General features: G+C 33.1%; 1 protein-coding gene across 1 annotated transcript in view; it reads right to left on the reverse strand.

Moving 5' to 3' along the window:
• Nucleotides 1-24,535, reverse strand: part of jp (junctophilin) — a 506,547-nt gene that overhangs the window by 142,197 nt on the left and 339,815 nt on the right. Inside the window, exons 3-4 of the mRNA XM_081743641.1 lie at nt 10,834-11,117; nt 1,226-1,393 (exon numbers count right to left, since the gene is read on the reverse strand). Of these exons, the coding sequence (XP_081599767.1) occupies nt 1,226-1,393; nt 10,834-11,117 (452 nt within the window). The remainder of the gene's footprint in view (nt 1-1,225; nt 1,394-10,833; nt 11,118-24,535) is intronic.

Below are 24,535 nucleotides of genomic sequence, written 5' to 3' on the forward strand. Positions count from 1 at the left end.
AGTATACTTTCCTAAGCTGGAGGAATTCATCCCCTTTCTCTTCACGGATTTCAATTCTAAGCAACAGAAGTAATTCTGCAACTTAGAAAAAAAAATATGTCTTCTTTTATAAATATTGGCTCTTTTTAAGGAAATTTATTGTAGAACATACATTTTAAGATGATGAGAAGACTGATTCACTTCTTTATTTTTGACAGATTTAAAATCTCAAGGAATGAAGATGATTTAGAATGATCATAGAAAATACTGTACATTCTATATTTAACCCAAATCAAATAATTTTCATAGAAGTAATCGTGGGAACTTGTTTTCTTACTACATTATGTATATGATACGATTTAATTTATCCATTATTTTACGTCCCATTTTTGACCAATTTCAAGCAATAGTTAGGCCTATTATGAAAACGTCAAAGAAAATATGCGCCATATTTCATTAACATCGAATAAATTTTATAATTATTTTGGAATAGACAAATACACAAATATGCGTGTAGTGTCGAATAGTGAAAGCTCGTTTACTCACATTTGTTATCATTTTGGAATATAATGGGTTTAATCTTCTAGTGTGAAAAAAAAAGTATTTATATCTAGCTATCGTCATATTTTCATACCTTTATTTGGTTATTCATATGCTTCCTCTTTTTGTTTGTAGTCACTTTGTCTGTTTGATCATTTTGTTGCGTTTTTCATAATACATATTTTACGATACTTATTTAGAAAGTGGGGCCGCGATGGCTCAATGGTAGAGCGTTCACCACTGTTGCATGGGGTCCTTGGTTCGACCCAGCTTACGCCAAGTGAATTTTGTGGTGGACAAACACCGTGTGCGTGGGTTCTCTCGGGGTTCTCCCGTTTCCTCTCACTTTCTTCATTCTAATATTTCACTCATTTCTTATCATCACTGTCTCCTTTAGCCTAACCGGCATATTCGTGGGACGTAAAACTTAAAGATTTCAAAGATTTTATTTAGAAAGTTAAGGACTTGTTGGTAGTATAAAATAAATAAATAAATAAATAAATATGAATTATATTCATTTTTCCTTCTTGGTCTATTATTGGAAAGCAAAAGAGGAAAGTTACCATAAAACAATAAAATTATAAATCAAAGAAGATTCTCTGTACTGACAATCGTTCCACCTGTTTGAAAACTCGTGAGTCTATAGACTAGATCAGAAAGTGAGCTGATGGGCCACCTGTTGCATCGATGCGGAGCCTTTACCTACCTCTACGACGAAGGAAGCGTTCGAGTCCGTATGGATTGAGCCGCCTATGGCTGACTGCGATGACTCCGTGCTCACCCATGATGCACTGCTGCCTGTGGAGCGGATGCTAGCGGAAGTCCCTCGCTTCTCAAGGTCTCCCGTACTGCGTTGTTTCCGGATCTTCAGACCCTGCCAAACATTAACAAGAAATGGATTACTACATATGGAAAAAGAAACGAAAGCCAATAATCGCTCGATATGTAGAATACGAGATTGATGAAGTATTATATCATTGTTTCTCATTTGTTTACTTCTTTATTACGATTTTTTCTTTCTTAGGAATTAGAAACCAAATCTAATTGATGTGATTCACAAGTATAAAATACCATTATATATGTATAATTGGGGACTTCAGGAAAAATGAAGGATTCATTTCCGGAACTGAGTACTGAAGGTCACTTTAAACGAGCGCTATAATCAATAGATGGCAGCACGTGCCCGCTATCTTTCCGAAGTATTTTGTAGAGAGCAACAATGTTTCAAAATAATTCTATTAACTTAAAGATGAACGTTCAAATTTTGTCCAAAGACAAATCAGAGAATAATCTATGCAATTTATTTTAAATATATTGTTTTTTTTTCATTATTTGTATTTGAAGAGTAAAATTAAGTACTCTCAGCAACGAAAGGAACTATAGCTATAACTATATTATACAAATTGCTTAGATTATTATCTGATAACTGATTTAATTTATCTTTGGACAAAACTTGAATACCCATTCATGATTTCGATTGAATTATTTTGGAACAATATTAGTTCCTACAAACTACATAAGAAACGTGGTGACATCTATTGGTGATAGTCGAACCATTACATCTACCTTAAGTTTGAACCATGTAGAATTTTAGGTATTTACTGGAGTTGTTTAAAAACATTGAAGATCCACAGATGTTTGCGTAAGAACTATTTGACTAGAATAATGAACATTAACGGGATCTTCAATTTTAAAGTTGAGATATAGCAATTTCAACAGTTTCAAACTCTGGATTATTCAATTAATATATACATAAAATGTGCGTATATATTCTTATAAATTACAGTAATAATTGATACTAATAATCTGTAAGAAATCATATTATTATTACTATTATAACAAACATTAAGACAATATATATTATGCGTAATAACACGAGGGGCACACCTTGTTTTATTTGTCATATCTTAGGACTGGGATTTGTTTGTTCTTCTCATACGCATATACAAAACAAAATAAAAATTATTGATATCGATTAATCTTGAGTATTACAGAGGGGAATAGTAACCTCAATGGTGAGGCATTTACATTTGGTGCGGAAAGTCTTTGGTTCGCTCTTCAGTCGTATGATTTTATGATAAACAAAACCCGTCAGTTTCGTGGGTTTTCTCGGAGTTCTCCCGCTTCCTTCTATTTTCGTCATTTCATTATCATTCACTTCCAAATATTATTAACCTCTAGCTTACTTACTTTGTATCAAAAACAAGAAATAATTTAAAACAGTCTACAGTAAGTTTATAGTTTTATTTAATAAAAATTCAATAATTCCTTCCTCCCTAACTACTTAATTTCATTTCAAAAACAGTTTCCTCAACATGAATTCTAATTTTGATAAAGAAACCAAAATTATGTTTCGAAATATCACCTATATTAGGATGTAGATATGTATCATAATAATAAGAAATCGTTTCTTTTTTTCACTTTGACTTCTTTGAAGGTCAAAAATCCAATAGCACCAAATATAAATACTTTACAATGATATATACTAAATCCCGTAAACGGTAGATTCTCAAACACCATTCTTCTGTGTTTACTTAAGTTAGAAGCGGCAAAAATATTAGGTTATTAAAACATGGGATTTACTTCTTGGTTGAAATTATTCTGTCCTTTTAAATTATTGTTCCCTAAATGATCCGATTCGGAATTTTGTTCTACTTCGACAAATTATTCTCACAGTTCTCAGCTAATATTAGTAAATAGTTGAAACTATGATTTACATCTGTAACTTTTTGTACAATAGCTCATCAATCTATTTAATAGGATAAGTTTTATTTCCATGTCATCTCACAAATGGATAGTGTATGTATTATCCTTATTGAGATTATATATAAAATTTCACGTTATATTTTCTCAGTTCGTAAAAATAGTTCCGAATAATCATATAAAAATCAATAATATTCAAATACTCTCCCATTCTCCTTGTTTCTACAAAAACTTTTTCTTGTGTTAATTGAATCATTGGAGAAGAATATAACAAATACATTATACCAATTATCTGTCTGATCTGATCTGTTGATATATATTAGTATAACTATAACATTAATATAAATGTACCAACAACTAAATAAACGATTATTTAATGTTTCTTTCATTATTTTTAAATAAATTATTTGGCATTTATAATCAGGTATTTATGGCCAGGCAAAATTATTGATTACAGTTCTGTAATGTTTCGTGAATTAATGAAATTGTAAATAGTTGTAATTACTGTTATAGTTTTACGTTCAAAGTATAAACTTTACGAAGAATCCTAGATCGTACGTAACTTTTACGTAACATAACATAATATTGTATGTTCTATACAGTATTACAATGATTGCATTTGTCCTTACGTATTAACCGAATCTTGTACACGAATTGGAATTATTTTGACTTAACATTGTTTAAATACATTCAGCTTGAGTACGAAAAACATATTCAAGTACAAAGTATTTGCCTATATAATAATATTTACAAAATAAACGTTACATAATAAATATTCTCTCCAATTTTTATTTTCTATATTTTTATTTATATTATATTACTAATATTTCTGTCACCCTTTTAATTCTGCTCTTTTTTGAATATTGATATAAGAAAAAATAGATCATAAATTTAAATAGAGCAAATAGGCTATAGATTATATACTACTTCCTAATACATAACGTTACGGGATACCATATTATTAATTCGTTTAAATAACTATGGAAACATAGAAATCAGCGTGATATTTGTTATGAAAAGCAAAAGCATACGTTCAGATGCCCAAGTTAGAATGTTAATCACAATTAACTTAAAACTTTTAAAGTGAAACGAACTCTAAATGTTTTAGAACACGATGGAAATACAATAAGTTGAGATTAGAAGATAACGCTTAGACCATGATGATGAAGATGTTGCAGAAACGTTAAAGGTAATAATGACAAGAATGACATAAAATTAACATTAGATTAAGTATATTCAATGAATTAAAGTAAATATCGAGTTAGTAAAACAAAGAACTATCAGTTTATAACACATATATTTCCTGAAATCATAAAGCCTAATCAAAGATGATGATCAAAATTACTTACAACCATTTTTTCATGGTACAGTTTTTCATTCAAAGTTCGATAACTCAAGTTCATAGCCTGTGGGATGTTAAAAGTTGTGTATGTATCCCACATTCTCAAGTAGAATTTACCATTAGGTTAAGTTCGTTACCGGTTTGGGATGGATTAGTGTATCGCAGAACATCTGGTGAGAAGATTCGTTCATGAACAATACGGACGTGATCTTATCTATTTGTCTTGTTATTTCGATGCTTAGGGTAGTTGTTGGTATTGATGAAGGAATTATTAAATCTATTAGCTTAGAATTAACATGGCTATTATTATTATTATAATTTCTATTTAACCTTTTATAGTTTCTAATCTAAAATTTTTAATTACCAGATTACCGCTAGTAGCTACACTAATGTTTCAGAGAGGAAAATTATTCTGCGCTTTTAAATTATTGTTCTCTGATGATTCGATTCGGAATATTGTTCTACTTCGACAAATTGTTCTCACATTTCTGAGCTAATATTAGTAAATGATTGCAACCAACACTCTGGGCTGACAACAATGCTTGTAATTTATATGGCAGCCGAATGCGAATGAACGCAATTAATCTATCTATGATCAGATTGATATTGATTCAGTAGTATCAAATCATTATATATGGAGGCAATAAAATCTGTAATATCCACGTTTGGGTTGTAGTGTCTAGTTTTAGCTTGAGTATCTTTGCTTGTTAATATGAAAATATTTTTGAAGTTGTTCACTAAAGCGCATTTGGAGTTTTTACAGTCACGTACCCTTAATTGCTCTGAACCAAATCAAACTAAGTTGCAAAAGAACATGTGGTAAGACACCCAGATATCTATAACTATCAACCTACAGTCATTCTCAAATTTTTCTAACAATATATTCGCAGACAAATCATCAATGCGTCCGCTATAGTTGCTGATGGATTTAATACCTTAATTTTAACTTAAAATTATTATTGTGTTTATCATTACTTTAATATATGATGACTCAAGGAATGCACTGTGAAGTTCTACCTGTCAATTTCTAGTATTAATTCATTCTCATTTTTGGTACCACTACAGACTATGTACTATTGTCACCGAAGGTCTACAGTTTCATCATTGCAACCTATGCACATACTATCTCATAGATACCTCCGGTAAGTCTCTATAATTAAGATTTTGTTGTTCATTTCATCCATTACTGGAGTATGTAACACTACTAGAAGAAGTTAGTTTTCATTTTGCAATTAAGGGATTGTATTCTTCCCCTAATTCGTCTATCTGACTTCTGTTATCTTCTACTTGGTGCTATATGCCCCCTTAAAACTTCGTAAATAGACATACATTTGTACAATTTCATAACAAAACTATGATTGTATAGTACAGAAATGATTAATGTAACCTAAAAATTTAATCTTACACTTCATCTGTATTCTTTCTTTTCTTATAAAAACAATCTAGTCTAATTCTACAATTTTTTCTGAGAATATAGTTGGCAGAACTTAACAATTACTTATTGCTTTTAGGGTGTAGAATTATATTGGGTCAATAGTGCAAAGACGTCTATTGTCAAAGTATTCTATCACAACTCGTTCGTATTATTATTTCTATTAAGGCTCATAATAACGTCGTAAAAAAGTTACATCCGTTCACATTTGATTAACTGAATCGAACTTCGGATATGTTTGAACATGTTTTAAGTTTCCATTACGAGCCCGAATATTCAGATAACACTGGTGTTTTCCGTGGTGTGGTCGACTTCATGAAATAAATGTCTTGTCCTCCTCATTTGTCTGGTGACTAGTGTATGCCTTTGATGCACAGGGGTTCAGGGTTCAATTCCCGGTGGAAGAACATCGAACACACTAATGTAATCTCACTTTAAAAAATGTAAATCTCGTCCTGTTAGCCTATCTTCTAACAGAGAACGTAAATACAAAATAAACAATTATAAAGTACAGTGTTGCCAGATGTAGCCAAAAGTGTAAATCAATTTTTTTGCAAAACATGTAAATTGACTCATAACCCATACGTATGGATGTTCTGTTGTTAATTTTCAGTTTGTTTAGTTGGAGTAGCTTGGAAACTATAGACCAGAAAAAAGAATTTTTCATTTCCATCGATAACTAATCAGGTGAGGCCTCTGTAAGGAGGAACTAGGAACATCGTAGTTTTTATAAATTAACACTGTGAATTGGCAACTTTTCTGATGTTTCAGTGCATCAAAAGATGTGTTAAGGATCTGTCTACATTATGCAATTCCTGAAAACAATGAAAAACAAACTTTGAAATTATCATGATAAAACTTTTACTTACATGCACCTGGGAACACTGCTACTACCACGCAATGAGTTATCAGCTCTACAGCAAATGCTGGAAGTGTTCCCTGTTTTGATTCAAACACTGGTTCACACGTTTCACCATGGGGTTGGCAGCAACTTTACGAAGAGTAGAAGTGTTAATATTCTCAATGGCACTGCGAATATTCGTAACCAGGTCTTGTGTAGTTCGAGAATTGTTCTTGTATACCTTTTGCTGTAAGTAGCCCCATAGAAATGAATAGCAGTGTTGCCGGGTACATTTAAGTAAAAGTTTTGTCATGGTAATTTCAAAGTTCCTTTTTCGTTGTTTTCAGGAATTGCATAACATAGGCAGAGCCTTTACACACCTTTTGATGCCGAAACATCAGCAATGTTGCCAATTCAGAGTGTTAATTTATGAAAACTACGATTTTCGTAGTTCCTCCTTATAGAGGCCTCAGCCGATTAGTTATCAGTGGAAATGAAGAATTCTTTTTTCTGGTCTATAGTTTCCAAGCTACTCCAACTAAGCAAACTAAAAATTAACGACAGAACATCTACACATATGAGTTATGAGCCAATTTACATATTTTGCAAAAAAAAAAAAAAAAAAAAAAAAAAAAAGATTTACACTTTCGGCTACATCTGGCAACACTATGTGGTTTCTAGTGTACTTCAATTGTTGCTTCCTACTTTAAAAATATATACATGAACAAAGCTTTATTTTAGCATAACCATTATTTATATATCGCTTCAGGTTCAAAAGTTCTACTATCCTAAACTCCGGGTTGCATTGTATATTGGACAGCCTGTATATATATATATATATATATATATATATATATATATATATATATATATATATATATATATATATATATATATATATATATATATATATACAGAGGATAAACCGTGATCTATAACATAACACTATATAAAACCGCTTGGATGTTAAAATGGAAATTTTTCACAAGGAAACTTTGAAGTTCGATATCTCATGAAAAAATCATATTTCTTTTATGGTTACAACATAATTATAAAGTTTATTTTCTGAATAATATTCTGTTAATGCGATTTACATGAAATGTTGAAGTTTAAAGTTCTTTCCTGGAAAATTTCAATTTTAGACTTACATACTTGGCATTCAAACGGTATATATGTATCTTTATCTACTAGAGAGAGAAGGACGTTTAGCTGGGCTAGACTACTTTGTCCAGAGTGCAATACATTAATATACACGTATTACAGGTTGATAGTTGAAAGAAGCGTTATGGGTTAGTAAAATTGTTGTGGTTTAATGCGGTTTGCTAGGAATAGAATGTCGCAAAACTTCATTGTAGCTGCTTTTAGTTGAAAACTTATTTCTTGTTATTTGTTCTTTTTATTTTGTTTGTCTTCAGCATCCGTGGAAACAGGATAAGCCGAAAATCTCAATCATCACTTGTAAAAACATTATTAGTATTTTTTAAATGTTTACGTCTTACTTGGTAAAATTCATTAGTGCTTTGCAGTGATAGTATTTGGAATTTTGTTATTTTTCATCATACTTAGAAGACTGAAGTATCTGTCTATTAAAATGCTACAATAGCAATTATAAGAGCCTGAGCTCCAACCTATAACTTTAGTTTTCAAATCTTTCATTTACGGTTATATGTAATTTCACGTTTAACAGAGACAAATATTTTAAGTATTTGTACTTTAAATAGTCTAAATTAGTTAACTATATCTTTTTCATAAAGTTTATGATATAAAATTATTGTTCAAAGAATTGGTATTTTAATAAGCCTTCTCTAAAATAAATGCATGTGAGTTGTGTTTCCATCTTCCGAGTTCTTTTAAACTATGTTTATATGTTTGTGGCCAATCCTTTCGAGAATGAGATCTCGGAAACTACAGGCTCTAGAAAGATGACGTTTTCACTGATCGATTGGAAATTTTGCGTAGATTGTCCAATTCTGATTGAATATTTAAAAAACATGGTTATTATTTCTTTATTACATTTTTTAGGGTACGCTGGAAGCGTTGAAATTAAAAAAAACTAAAGCATCATATCCTATGCGTTATACATTCCAACACCACATTGTTGTATATTGGGGTTGTATATGTCTCAGGCGTTTGTTCCATGGCCAAATAATAGTGAAAAAGGAAGGATAACCATTTCTCGAGTCTTAAGATAAATCTTTATTTTTTGAGTGTTTTGCCCAATGAACACCATATATAACTGACATTATAATTAATTGTATATGTAATGTATTTGCTTATTACATACTGCATGCAAGAAGAAAGAAAACACTGGTCATACATGAATTAGAAACTCCAACCGGAAGTAGGCTCAAATCTTGTAAACGGTGCGAGATATTGAAAAAAATAATCGAAAAAATCTCCCCTTTATGATACCCCTTGTTGATTTTTTTAATCAAGACGTCTTTCACTTGTGTCTGTAAAGGGACATGTACATATGTTGTGAGGAATGAGAAGGAGATTTATGTTCATATGCGAATGATGCGCTGTGTAGAGAGCGCAGGTTCAGCTAGTTCCATTAAAAAAAAAGAGGAATCCATTATTCTGCTGGCAAATTTGATGTTTGATGTTACTTATAAATTCTTTTAGATAATTAGTTAGTTGGTTTTCTTTGTACGGTTCTTCATTCGTTTTGTTTCTGGCACGCCTTCATATTTGTAGTTACTAGGTTTCTCAAGCTAACTGATGTTACTCATAGCAATTAGTGGTGATTCGTATATTAGATTTGATCGTACTAGAGTTTTGTATAGTTTATTTTTTATTTCCTCTGTTAATCTTGATTTGTTGTAATAGTAAAATGATGCAATATACTTTAAGTTTAGATTCTCGAATATGTGTATGTTGGTATAGGTTTAGTTCATTATTCAATATTATGCCTACGTATGTACTGTTTCTTTTTGTATTGATATATTTGTTATCAATTTTGATCGTTTTACACGTTGTCCATGAATTGTTCCTCTTGGAGTACGATGAATGATTAATACTTGTTACTTGTTAGAGTTTACTTCCAACTGCCACTCTTTGCTCCACTTTATAAATTTGACAAATTTGACTGCTTGATTCTCCAATTTATTTATCATGTAGTTTGTGTTATTGCCTGTGATCCAACATGCTGTGTCATAGCATATAGTCCTAGATATATTTGTTTGTGTAGAGTATCGATGACATACAGTATAAGATGTATAATAGCGATGATATCGTGGATACTTGTGGAACTCCTCTATATAGAAATTGACTGAGAGAATGAACTTTTAATTTTGATTTTAGTCTTTGTCCTTAAGAAATATACATATCGTATAATCGTAGTAGGAAGATTCATTGTAGTCAACGTGTATATTAGTCCATCCGTTTAATACATATTTACAGGTTAAAAAATAACTTAGATACTAATTATGGCCATTAAATCACTATTAATGAATTCATGGAACACACTGTTCTACTACGTGTATTGTAAGCAAAAGCTGGAAACATAGGATTGACTTGGTCTTGTTATTTTTGAAACAGCAGAGAATGTGGCAACGTACACACGAGTAGAAATTATAATTCATGCTAACTTTTTTCATATCTGAAGATCTGAGTAGGATGGAAAAACAGATTTTAATACCTATCCTTTGCGATTGTTTACAAAATGTAGTAATATTTTGAACACATGAAGCTCCTATAGCCGAATACAAATCTGTAATTCGAAAGTACAAGTGAGCTACCTCATGTCCATATGACTAGCGTATGTGCTTTCAACACGGGAGGCTCTGGTTCGATTCCCGGTGGAAGCTCATGTGTCGATCCCACGTTCAGTTGTAGGTTCAAGTCTCCGTGTATGAATTACATGTATAATTGATACTCATTAAAATGAATTATATTTGATATATCATATTTATTTACTTAGCTAAACTTGTTCGTTTACAAAATTTAAGGTAGAGTGCCTATAGAGTAACAATAAAAGCATGTGAATACACTTACCGAGAGAATGGACTTCTTGAAGTTGGACGATCGTTCGACAAGGGACCTTCTTCTGGCAGGGGGTTCGTCACTCCTCGACTTGAGCACGAACCCTCCTCGACCATCGTCAACTTTGCGGTCCCTTTCTGTGACGAGGTCTCCGGCTGCGTCGCTTCGTAAAGAGGTGAGGGAGGCTCGTAGGGGTTTGTTGGCGGGCCTGTAGTGCGATGCCATGCCGAACGGGGCACTGGCACGCACGCCATAACCGTGTCTCATCCCCCGCAACCATTGGCCCTGGTATGTACCTAAAAGAAAAAAAAAATGAAAAACAGATTATATAAAAACAATTATATTTCAAATGTTAAATTAAACTAAAAGTATATTTATTAAGTATGTTATTAAGTATAACCCACGAAATAAAGCAGTATGCTAAAACGGTTTTTAATTGCGTCTTGTCTGGTCAGCATATCGTCACCCAGTGCCGTTAGTTTTGGCTTCTGGATATAGTTGGTCCTCTTTGAATTCGCATAATACGGAATAGCTCCATGATGTTGGGTTAACATTAAGATTCTGTGCTCCACCTGGTTTCTAATTTAGCCTCAAACAAGAATATTGCTTTCGGAAGAGTTCCAGTTTAATGCAAATGATTGAAGTGCTGAAAATTGTTGGCCGTCACAGTGGGGAGGTCTTTAGAAAAAACAATTGGTTGTTCAGTGCGCTAGGGAATAAAGTCCACTTTGGACATTTTGGATACATTTCATCTTTGAGATCCATATCTGAAGCTGCTTTCAGAGCTTACAAAATTAATGTTCAGATATTGTAAATAATCCTTATAATGTAAAAAAAAATACAGTATTAACTTTTCCATGTACCTCTTTTTTAACAATATTGGTAATTGGACTTGATCCCTTGTGCTCTGAATTCCCAGATGTTAGTTTTCGAGTAATGCTGTTCACATTTCATGAATTTTCATGAATTAAAAAAAAAAAAAAAAAAAAACAAAAACAATCGAACATCTGAAAATCGATTTTCAGTTTTTGAAATAAATATGGTTTCAAAATCCGACAAGCGTTAGCGAGTTTGGTTGTCTCTCCATTACAAAAGACTTTCACGCAAATGAAGGACTCGAATTTAGGAGTGATAGTATACTCTTTGTTTTCATTTCTTCAAGATTACAATTCCCTTAGTTTTAGAAACATTCTACAGTACTCAAAACGTGAAAAGTCAAAGGCCAACGTCGGAAGTCTATACGTATATTTTGGATATGATTTTTTTTTAAGTGTACGTCCAACTTAAACTTTTTCATGTACATTCTCATTATGACGTTCACCTCTGGTGCTTGGGGCCCCGGGTTCGATCCCAGCCCCTGCCAAGTGAACTTTGTGGTGGACAAACACCGTGGTCGTGGGTTTTCTCGGGGTTCTCCCGTTTCCTCCCACTATCTTCATTCCACCATTTCATTCATTACTCATCATCACCGTCTCCTTTAGCCTAACCGGCATAACCGTGGGACGTAAAACTTAAAGATTTCATTTCATTTTTTTCTCATTATGAAAGATGCTGATATGAAAATTAATGGAAAGAAAAATCGTTGGAGCATACCATAGTGGAGTATACGACTCACTTTGAGCATTGCATATAACATACCCAGCGCCTAACAAATCTCTTCGGGTCTCCGGCGCAGGAGGGTATTTTTGGGACCACCCAACCAGCGAATTGGCCACAGTGGAGGAGAGTATTTGTATCCTTTCTTCCGAATCAAAGAGTTATTTTAAAGAATAACAGTTCAAATTTGATCTCCTTCTCAGAAGCCATAACAATGGGCCCTCTTGAATACGTGGTTTCCCGATTGGTTTTGCGAGAGGATCTAGCTCTCTCCTTCTGAGAGCCACAAATGGGTAACATCTTTTAAAAAATGTCAGTCTACTAGATATTTCGATTTCAACCAAGACGTATTACCATAAAGTGTGAAATATATCTACTGATAATTTATTATGATACATTGAGGATCAGCTTCGCTGTCGTTTCAAAGACGCATTTATTATTCTGCGTTCCAGGACCCAATCTAAGGGAACTATTTGCAGGATATTGTATATTGCGCAATGCGAGCTGTGCTAGTTGTTTCAATATTTAAATGCTTTTTACTTTTTAAACATTACTCATCACTTGCATATTAACAATGGGGGAAGAAATCAAATCAAGTTTGCTGTAATGTGAAACGTTAAAATGTACAAATGTCACATGCGCAAAATGAATAACAGAGTAATTGGATATCCAATAACATGTAATATGAGCTTCAAACAGTGGTTCCGTGCGGGCTGGGACCCTTCCGTTCAGAGGCCGGTGTATTGAACCGCTTGCGGCTCTGATTGTTACCGCTCTGAAGATACTTCTACTACTGCATAACACTAACTACCGGGTATTCAGAATGAATGATAGAAAGAACGAAAGGAAACACAAAGTGGGTAAATTTCTTTTCATTCTTGCAGCATGCTATTGCCGTCGAGAAACGAACGTAGAACTGCGAACACATAAGGTGCGCACGCTAGCGATTAGATCAGTGGGGAGTACGATTTTAGTGTATGTTTCAGGCAAGGGCGCCCATCAAGGGGACAAAGTGGGGCGCTCGCCCCCCTAGAGGAAATTGTACTTCAGCATATCAAAAAACCAATAGAATTTTTAAAATAGTTACAGCAAAATTTGAAACTATATTTGAAATGTCGCTTTTGGAAACCACAACATGGGCGACCTTGGTTTCAGGTAATACAAATACGTTTACGCATAACCTGTGCATAAACCATTCAATTCTGTTCGAGCAAACCGAATTTATCAAATTGTAATTTTGTATTAAGATATCAATATGCCCGTGAGTGTGCGATAACTACAGATATTTTCAACAACCTTGTTTCTAACTTATTCCTTCTATATTCGTACAACCTAGTTCACGCGAAAACACACGAAACGGGATAATGAACCATTAACCTAACTCTAGGTGACGTTTTTTAAAATTAGTTTTGCCATATTTTACATATAGAATAGAACAATCTTAGGATTGCTTTTTGGAGACAGTAAGAAGGCCATTAAAATATTTTGAGGTGTCATCCGTGTTTAATGTTCTTTGCTAAACAAAGAAATATAATACATACACACTAATTATTTCTTGAGCGGCCATGCTTTAGTTAGCACATCATTGACTTAGCATTAGAATTTTCAGATAAAGTGACTGAGTTCTATTATATACCTAGATATGACTACATCGGGTGTTCTAAAATTCGCACCCATACTCAACGGGGGATGATGCTAGAGATAAAAAAAAAAAAAAGATTATATGACATTTAAGTTGCGGGGCCTTGTATTGGTGATAGGTCTCAAACGGTAGATGGCAAAACAAAACGAGGGTCTAACGGCAAGGGATTGTCACTGCTCGGTGCAGAGTGGGAGTAAGTCGTTATTTAGGTACCTTGGGAATAAGTATGTGATCAAGCATCTTGTTGATTAGGCGATCCGAATTCAAACTAGATTTCTGGACACTTTTCTTTTTGGGTCATATTCTAACAGTGTCTTTTCATGCAAGTGTGATCTTACATGTCATGTGTAGACAGTGGCGTATTTAAGGGGGCTTCCAGGCTTAAGCCCCTCCAAATTTTACTTACTATAGTAAAGTATATGAAATATCTTGCAGAATTTTCACATTTTCAGGCAAAGCCCCCCCTTCCCCCGAAAGTTAGCAAAGCCCTCCCCGAAACAAAATCGTAAATACGCCACTGTGTGTAGATATTGTTTGGCATCTGTAGTCAATACGTTCTAATTAACCAACCTCAGGACTCAAACTAGAGTTCACGCGCACTACAGGTGAGACTTCTACGAGGTGAGACTTGTATTTGACTTTCACACAAGGAACGCGCATACCGTGCATACTCTGTGTACGTAACATTATTGTATGCTGAAGAACATTACTGCCATATGCTCACATTGTAGCATAAATTAAACACGTTCAGACATTCAAGTGTACTATTTCTGTTTCTGTACATTACACCCACTTCGTTTCATTGTTTCGAGTGTGCATTATACCCACTTTCGACGGATTTGCACCTTGTCGAAAGGAAACCAAAACTCTAAGTTTGACTTCGAAAACCAAAACCGTAAACCGATTTTGAAAACTGTAACCGAAGTTCGGTTTTGAAAACCAGAAATCAGAACAGAATTTCAATTTTGAATCGAAAATTGGGTTTGAAAACTGAAACAGAAAATCTGTTTTAAACCGAATAAAATTTGAAAACCGAAAATTTTCTTTTAAATTTCGACTTTTCCAAAAGTCCATTTTCGGTTTTCCGAAAATTGATTTGAACAGCACTAGTTTCGAGAAAAATGAGTTTCGCCAAGTTTTTTTTTCGCTAGTACAGACGTGATGTTAGCACAACATTTGAAATTCTATCCTTTTATTTATGAAATAACTAATTATAAACTTAGTATAAATTCTAATTATTGGTATGTTAACGTACTATTTGATAGAAATTTTAACTTCATAAATTATATAATCAATAAATTAAGAAATGAGCAGTACATAAGGTTCAGTATTGCTTGTATTCGAACTGAAATTTCACTCATATCTACCAACGATACTTTCAGCGATTATAGAGAAAGGTCATAGAATATACTGACACAAAAAGGTAAACATTAACTTGTTGGTGCATACTTCGTTGGTATTCTGGAGTTCTTATATGTGATAAAATGATCAAGATTTAGCAATGCACTTTTTATATGCTTATTGGTTGTTTCAGTTGTTAATACTTTCTTTGTTGTTATTTATGTATAATTACGTGTAACTATTCGTCGAATGTTACTTTGATCTACATGCCTCTGCTCTATTGTTTTTCAATGAACTATCATATTTTTACTCAAAAGAAAATTAACTAGGACATTCGATAGTGAAGGTAGGAACAAAGTGAATCTATTAATGTATGTTTTGAAATAATTATAAGAATGTTCATATTATCTAGTATATTTGATTTTTTGAGTTATATTATTATTTTGACTTCTCCATTCGTAGAATGTGCTATACAATGGCAGAACTTGTTGATCCTGTTGCCGTAGCAACACATTTCCCATATTAGAACATACTTCAAAATTTTATGGCAAGGATCTAGTATTTTCCTGTGATATAAATTATTGATTATAAACTACTATGGTGAAATTTGTTTCTCATTAATTCGCAAATAAAATTTAATACTTGAAGTTCTACATTATGAATACAAATTAAAAACAAATTATATGCCATTAACTAGAAATAATTTGCATATTCAGTATGTCGAAACTTAATAGCAAAATTAATGTATATATATATATATATATATATATATATATATATATATATATATATATATATATATATATATATATATGATAATATATTATAGGAGAAAGACAACCAATAACAGAATTGAGAATTCATTACGATATTGATATGAATTCAATATTGATTATTATATATGAATGTTATATAGGATAAATGTGCAGGTAGGTAGTCCATCAATCTATACTAAATACTAGTGCCACTAATTCGTTCGAATCCGTTTTTCAAATATAGCTCCTTGCAGACAAATCGAATGATAATTGATGTATAACGAGTATCTATTGTAGTATCTGACCTATAAATTAAGCTATATTATTCATGTAATATACAATATACATTCAGATATTTATAGTTTACTACAATTTATAGCGGTCAGAAATTAAACAGAAAGTTATACAGTTAGAATGAGATAATTACTTCCAAATGAGAACAGTTATTGCTTATAACAAACTAATTGCATGTGTTCTTTTTATATTTTGTAATACAATCTTGGTATTACTGCTTATATGTGGAATGTCAGTTGATTAGTATCATATATTAATGTTATATGTTGTATTATTATTCTTTTTTAATGACTCTATCCAAATATAGTAGAGATTATTTTGCACTAAACACGATTACTTAATACTTTCCATAAATAACTTACGAAATAAATTATTTATATTATAAAATTGAAAGTCACTATATTTGTGACCCTTAATCTCTTGAACCACCTGACCGATCTCTATCAAATTTTCAACGTAGATGAGGTTCGGGCCTGGAAGTGTTTATATTTATTTACTTTGACGGTAGAACTTAGGGGAGGGGAAGGAGGGGTGACATATAAAAATAAATAAAACTTAATAACAGTTGAACCACTCGACCGATCTCGATCAAATGTTCAACATCAATGAGGTTCAGACCTGGGATAGTTTTTATCATATCACTTTGACGGTGCAACTTAGAGGAGGAAGAGGGGTGAGATATTTAAAAATGATCGAAAATGACCGATATTAGTGTCGAATCCATAGTTTTCGGGGTCGCTGAGTTGAACAGTGATACTTCCGATGCCGTTTAAATCCATGCCACTAAAAACAAAAACAGCATATTTCACGGATACCAAACACATGAGATAAGGAGATATGCATTTAATTTTTTTTAATCCAGCGAAGCGGGTAATCGATGCTAGTAGATAACAATATTAATTTTAAAATATGAAGGAATAATGAGTACATTAATTACTAAATCTAAGCTTATCTACATATCTAGAATAACGTTCTGTCGCATGTAATTCAGAGACAAATTCATAGATGTTGCTGTACTACTTAAAATGACGCGTTTGTGGGAAATGTTTAAAATGATGATTGCTTCCTTTTGTTTCTATTGCATTATACTAATACAGTAGTTTTTGGTAGTTGTTATTACAAATTCTTGTAACCGCATAATTTTAAGTAGTGTTGTAAACATTATAAATATTTATCATATCTTCGGAACAGTTTGATATATCAAATTGCTGCAAACAGCATTAAATTTTCACATCTATTGAAACCCATCTTAGGGGGGCAGAGATAGAGCGCTTACTTCTGGTGAGTGGAGTCCCTGGTTCGATCCCCGGCCAAGTAATTTTGTGGTGGACAACATAATGTCCGTAAGTTTTCTCGTGGTACTTCAGTTTCCTCCCACATTTTCATTCCACCAATTCTTCCATCATCATTCACTTGACTCAATCATCCATTTGCTTTTACGTGGATCATAGTCGTAGAACATAAAACTGAAACATTTCATTTCATTTCATTTTTGAAACCTATCTTCGTAATTGAAGGTGATACTTATTTAAAAAGTTTATCGAAATAAATCATTTTTAAAAAAAGAAAGAAAAAAATAATCTCGACATCATATTGTAAACGACATTATTTGTAGAGCCCTCGTTTCAGCGGGAGTTCCTTCAATGAAAGAACCAAATGGTTGTTGCCGCTCTGATGGTAAAAGGCCTGATGGCATGACCTTGGTACCGTGGAAAAATGGAAAAGCACTAGTCTGGGATTTCACATGTTCCGATACGTTTGCTCCTTCCAACTTATCCCATTCTTCAATTCAGGCAGGTCTCGTCGCCGCTCACAGAGAATCAGACAAAAGACTAAAATACTCAAACCTATTGGACAAATATTGGTTTGTAACAGTAGCAATAGAAACCAGTGGGTCTTGGGGTCACGAAGTATCTAATTTCATTAATGAAGTTGGTCATCGAATAGCAATCAAAACTGGTGATCCCCGAGCTACTGCATTCCTTTTCCGACGTATCAGCATCGCCATCCAGCGCGAGAATGTGTCATCGATCTTAGGCACATTACCTCCTGGTAAAGAACTGGACGAGATTTTTCTTCTATAACAATAAGACGGAAGTAGAGACATCTTAGGAGGCTGACAACCACTTTGACTATGTTCATGAAGAATGTTTTGAATCCAGTTTGGATAAATATAAATTCTTGGAAATTATGGCTAATACCGGTAAATTTGGGAGTGGTAGCAACATTATCTACATATTTTACTTTATTGCTCAAAATCGTTAAAGACCCGAAAGATATTGTTGTTAAGCTGTCCGATGTTTATTTTGGAACAAATATGCTTTAACTAATGTTGAAAAATGTATTTATCATTAGTTTGAGTAATAATTCAATCATATATGTACTAATTATTAACCTAGATTTAATAATTGAAATGAGAGATAAAATAAAATAAAAAGTACAAATCATTCCCTTGTACTTTGTTTCTAATTATTCAAATGCTCAATATCATGATCATAGTGCTCGACACTAACGTACTTTGAGAAACAATATTGTGACCGTCCCGGTTGCTTTCCTACTCCATGATTTGAATGTTTGTTATTCTATGTAAATGTATTTGTTGCATATTCAGTTGCTGCATATTTTCCAAACATAGTTCACAGAAAAAGTTATATATATCAAATATTCAGATGTTTTAAAATATAGTGTAAAGGAAAACAAGTGTTACTTTGTGAAACGAGAGAACCAGTATTGATCCCGTTGGAAGGACTCCAAAAAGATCTATCTTATTATTTGATGTAACTTGTCTACATTATTATATTTTGACGTCTAGCAAATATACTAATTGGCTCCATCAAAATCAATGACTCCCCCCCCAAAAAAAAAGTAAGTGTCAATTGATGCAGTTTTGCAGACTTAAATTCCATGTGATACTCGTTTTGTTTCGTGTGCACACACAATACAGCACGCTATTTTACGAAAATCCAAGAAATTACACACGGAATTTGTAGGATTTTTGTTTATTTGTTTAAGGACATTCCTTTCAAGTCTTTGTCGTATATTCGTACTGTGTAGGGCATGTGTACAAAAGGAGAATAGGTTTAAAAAAAAGTCGGTATAACTTATTCTGTGAATGTACCTATTAATGAATAAATGAACCCTCCTCACAGAAACCTTTGAATAAAGAAAAAAAAATGTAAAGAAAGCGCGTCATGACTCAATGTGAAAATATTTGGTCTGCTTCGTTTCATTTAAACAGTGATGAGAATTTTCAGGCAAAGAAAAGCAAGCAATAGAGACTACAAACGTTGACGTCACACCAGGCCTTGAAATGTCCACAGAGATCCCAGAAAGGAAGGGGAACAATTTCCTTCGTACGCACACACTAGACCGAAAAAAAAAAAATCTTCACATATTAACTACAGTTTATTGGAAAACAAGGTAGATTTGACAGAATACATTTTCACTCCTCTTTCTTTTACGAGTATTCTAAGAATCTTATTGAATGGAAGGGAAAAAAAGCTTCGGAAACACAAAAATCTTCAGAAGATATTTGAACAGTACTGTTATAAGAAGGTAATAATTGTAATTAGATTTTTTTTTTTGCATATACCTAGTTCGATTTCAAAATCTGTCTACCTGACTGATGCTTTGCCATTGTTTTTGCTTTGTAACATCATATAAATGTTAGGATGATATTTGAGTCCCATAGTTTGTAGTTACAAAGTCGGCTAATCGTAAGCTGTTTTTTCTTTTCCTTTTCTTCTCTCTCTCTCTTTTTTTTAAAGAAGAGAGTGGCACTCAAATGATCTTAAACAGTTTTGAATCAAAGCAGAATATTCTACCTCAGTGATTCTCAATTGGCGTGTCGCGACACACTGATGTGTCACGCCATCTTATAGTGTGTCTTCCGAAATTTTAGAATTGAACAGTTATGAAATATTTACTAATTAGTTTAAATCAATTTTGAGATATACTGTACCAATCAACTCCCCCCTTCAGCGTTATAGCAGCAAGGCTCCGTACTGCATAGTCACTACTTTATACAGATTTGTAATATTACACTATTGGTTTATAATAATAATAATAATAATAATAATAATAATAATAATAATAATAATAATAATAATAATAATAATAATAAATAATAATAATAAAATATAAATAATAAAATATGGTACTTGTACCGATTATGGCCCGGTCCCTAATATGGCCCACAGACAATATCTCTGCAGATTTACGTTGGTGCTACTAGATGACAATATAAACTATGTCCTCATGACAAGCGAAAACATATTTGCGCGGCTCAGAGGACATAGTTTATATTGTCATCTAGTAGCACCAACGTAAGCCTGCAGAGATATGTTGGGTGGGCCATATTAGGGACCCGGGTTATAATCAGTACAAGTACCATAAAAAATCAATGAAATAAAATCATAATAATAATAATAATAAATCAAACAAGTGTGTCCTGATGTAGGCGTTCAGTAAAGTATATCGCCAGTCAAAAAAGATTGGAAACAACTATTCTAGCTAGTTGTATTTTTGCTATCGAAATAAGCTGCTTTTGCTGTAAAACTTCTTTCGCATATTGCACGTAGAATGGCTATTCTCAGAAAGTTACATGCCAAAGTATAAAATAATAACTTCGTATTCATAATTTACACTGAACATACGATGCATACACTTGCACACAACGAACCTATTAACTTTATGACAAGAAATTATCTGAGTGGGCCTGCGTAGCGTAGTCGCTAACGCTCTCGCTTTCGGTACTCGGTGGGAGCACTCGGTCAAAAAAAGTGTGGTACAACACCAAACAAATGCCGGGGTGGTACCTAACTTACAGGTCCCAGGCCGCTTCCTTCCTTCCTTTCTCCGGATAGTGTGCTTGTCGAGGGACGTCATCCCTCATACGTGACGGGCTAAATTAGCATAGATGCCAAAAGTCCAGAAATCTAAATCTTAAAAAATTATCTGCCAATTTGTGATATTATTTTTTATTTATCTCAGGTATGTTTCAACCAATGTCAATAAAGTGGTATGTTTTAGCTTTGTGGGAATGAAACTTTAGTTAAAGCTTGAATAATGTTCTTTAAATAAAAAGTTATTAAATAAAGAGTTGTTTTTGAAGAAGATACCTTAGGGTATTGGGTATTTTCATTTGAATCTTGATTTTAAAACCATTTTGAATTTAAGACATTTGTATATTTTAACATTCTGATAATTGCATTCACTTGCTCAACTGACAATTGTATTATTATTATTATTATTATTATTATTATTATTATTATTATTATTATTATTATTATTATTATTATTATTATTATTATTATTATTATTATACTTTTGAACACATTGTACCGGGTTCTCGTATATTTACAAAATGCTGTATTTTTATCCAAGAGTTGTTCGCAACATTCAAAATAAAGCTACCTATATTATTATTTTGCAAATAGAGACATATGATAAACCAAGACAGATAATCGGGAGACCCTGGCCTTAATCATGACTGCAGTATACATTGGACGGCTTTCTTCCTTGAATCTAACGAGACATCTACCGAACAGAAGAAACTTTAAATTTGTACATAGAAGTTAGCCGTCGTATTGCTCTTTACTATTCCTTCCCTTGGCTTGTATTCATCGCCCTGCAGCACTAGGGTTACCCACAAGGCGAGATGAGACAGCTCTTCTTATAGAAATATATAACTTCTCGAGATGAAATATCAGTTTCATGGCACATTTTCGAGATGAGACATCTTGAATTGTTGTGTCGTATACATTCAAATTCGTGTAGTTCTTCCTACATAAATGGTTAGCGTTCTCGTCTTCTGAGAGGGAGAGGAAGAGAGAGATCCGTGTTCAACCTTAAGTGTAAGTACATGTAGATAGTTTGGGTTCCACGTCAAACACTATGTTTGCACCTTATTAGCTTTGGTGCTAGAAAAATACAATAGGTTAGATATAACCAAGGCTAATATTAAGGAAATCGGGTTCAATTGGTTGCCAGATTTGGAGTTTAGTGTTCCTTTTCAGCATTGAGATTATATGAGTTAGTGTCCATAGCTTAACGTGAGATCCAAATTACATGAGGGATATTTGTCTCGGATATAAACCTGAGCAGTGTCCCGGGTCCCACTGTAAACAGTAGATTCTGTCTCATACAGCCTTGGTGCTAAGTACAGGTGTTAGTCTCAAATTAATTTAATCCAATATGTATGTGTTCAACTTTGAGTTTTCCTATATTTTCATACGCCTGATAAATTTTGGTAAATAAGGTGTCGATATCCTTAAACATGTGACGGACGCTAAACCTGTATTGTCAAAATACAAAAATTCCTTTGTAGAACCTAAACCGCTTGAATAGAATGGGTGGGCCATTTCCTCCATTGCTCTCGATAGATTCCGATGGTAAATCAAGTAATTTCGTTGCTTATGGTAGTAACGACAATCCAAGCCTGCAAAAATTGCAATTTTAGTTTCAAACAGTATGGCTGCTAAGGAAAGCAAAAACTGGTACATTATTCACATTTGTTTATACTATACTTTTTTCTTATCTTTCGATTGTTGAAAACAAGTGTACTAGACAAAGAAGCGCAGGCTGACGTATGTTTTACTTCATTTTCGTTCATTTACCTACCCTATCTTTGATCAAGTTGTTCCGTAAAGTTTTTTTTTAAATATAAACAAAAATCTCATTCTCTCTTTCATTGTAATTAGGGTCTAGATTTTTTTTAAAAAAAATGCATGTGCTCATATGTAAAAGCATATTTCGAAAGTTAGTGGATATTCTAGGGGTATTCGAATATTTCTGCATATGTTTGAAATTACGAATTATTTTAATATTCTGAAACTGCTTTCATTTCATCTTTAAAGTTGCTTGCTTGGAAATTTAGATAAAATGTATAAATCTGTCTGTCATTATAATGTTTATAAGTGACACAAAATATCATCACTGAAAGTTCCATATGCAACATCTTTTTTTGAAATTCACAGAAAAGAAATCATGCCCATCATTCTGGAATTATCCATTAAATGTGCTACGAATGGGTATGTTACGCCGACATTTAGGACCACATGCGGACGAAATCCATGAAACGCAAAATGAAGGAATCGCCACGACGAGGAAAGCCCCGAAGCCTAATATTATGTATTCAGGCCTCAACCGGGTATCATCGCAGCCAAGAGGCTAAGCTACTTGCTGTAATTGAGAGTGTTCCCGGGCTTGATCTACAGATCTGTTCTTCTATTTATCATAATGACCAACACGTGCTAAACCCAATAGTAATATTACACTTTTTGCTTTGTAAAACTAACAGGACAGAAAATTGCAGGGGGAAAACGGAATCTTCGCTATATGTACACTCATGTCCAAAATTATTGTCGCATGTCTATAAATATGTTGTTGTAGGAATATAATTTGATAACGAATTCTCCTGGTATTTCTTGTAATGTTAGTATGTGTATAATTGGCAAAGACATGTATGTGGCAAATTTCATATCAAAAGAGCAGTAAATAAGAGCAATAAAACGAAAATAAAATTCACTTGTCCATTTAGCAACATTTTGTTTTACTCGTTCTAATTTCGTCTTTATCATTCTTTTCCTATAAAATTTACTACAAATATACATTTCCCGATTATAGACATAGTATCAGTATTAAAAGTACTCTACAAAATCATTATCAAATTCTATTCTTACAAGAAGCCAGTTATAGATATGCGACAATCATTTTGGACATGAGTGTACATGCAGATTATGTATGTTCTTGTGAAGTTCTAGTAACACACAGAATCGCTCCTCTGATGGTGTTTGTGAAACAGTTACTGCTGGAGTGCGTAGTTGTTCGGAACTACTTCCAATAGTACGCATCATGATCAATAAAAAACTACCGAGAGAACATAACACGTAATAGAAATCAGAATTACTATCGATCGTTTTTACATTCACTCTGCAAGAAGAGAGAGAAAATGTATCTTTCTTTCTTTTTTATATTTTAAAAAACATCTACAGTAAAGAGCAAACTCACTTGTATATTCATAGAATGGTATCGCGGCCAAGTGGCTACGGAGCTTGCTTTCAATGCAGTGTTCCCAGGCTCAATC

This window comes from Thermobia domestica, chromosome 2, assembly GCF_964235325.1.
Source record: "Thermobia domestica chromosome 2, izTheDome1.hap1.1, whole genome shotgun sequence".
Classification (NCBI taxonomy): Eukaryota; Metazoa; Arthropoda; class Insecta; order Zygentoma; family Lepismatidae; genus Thermobia; species Thermobia domestica.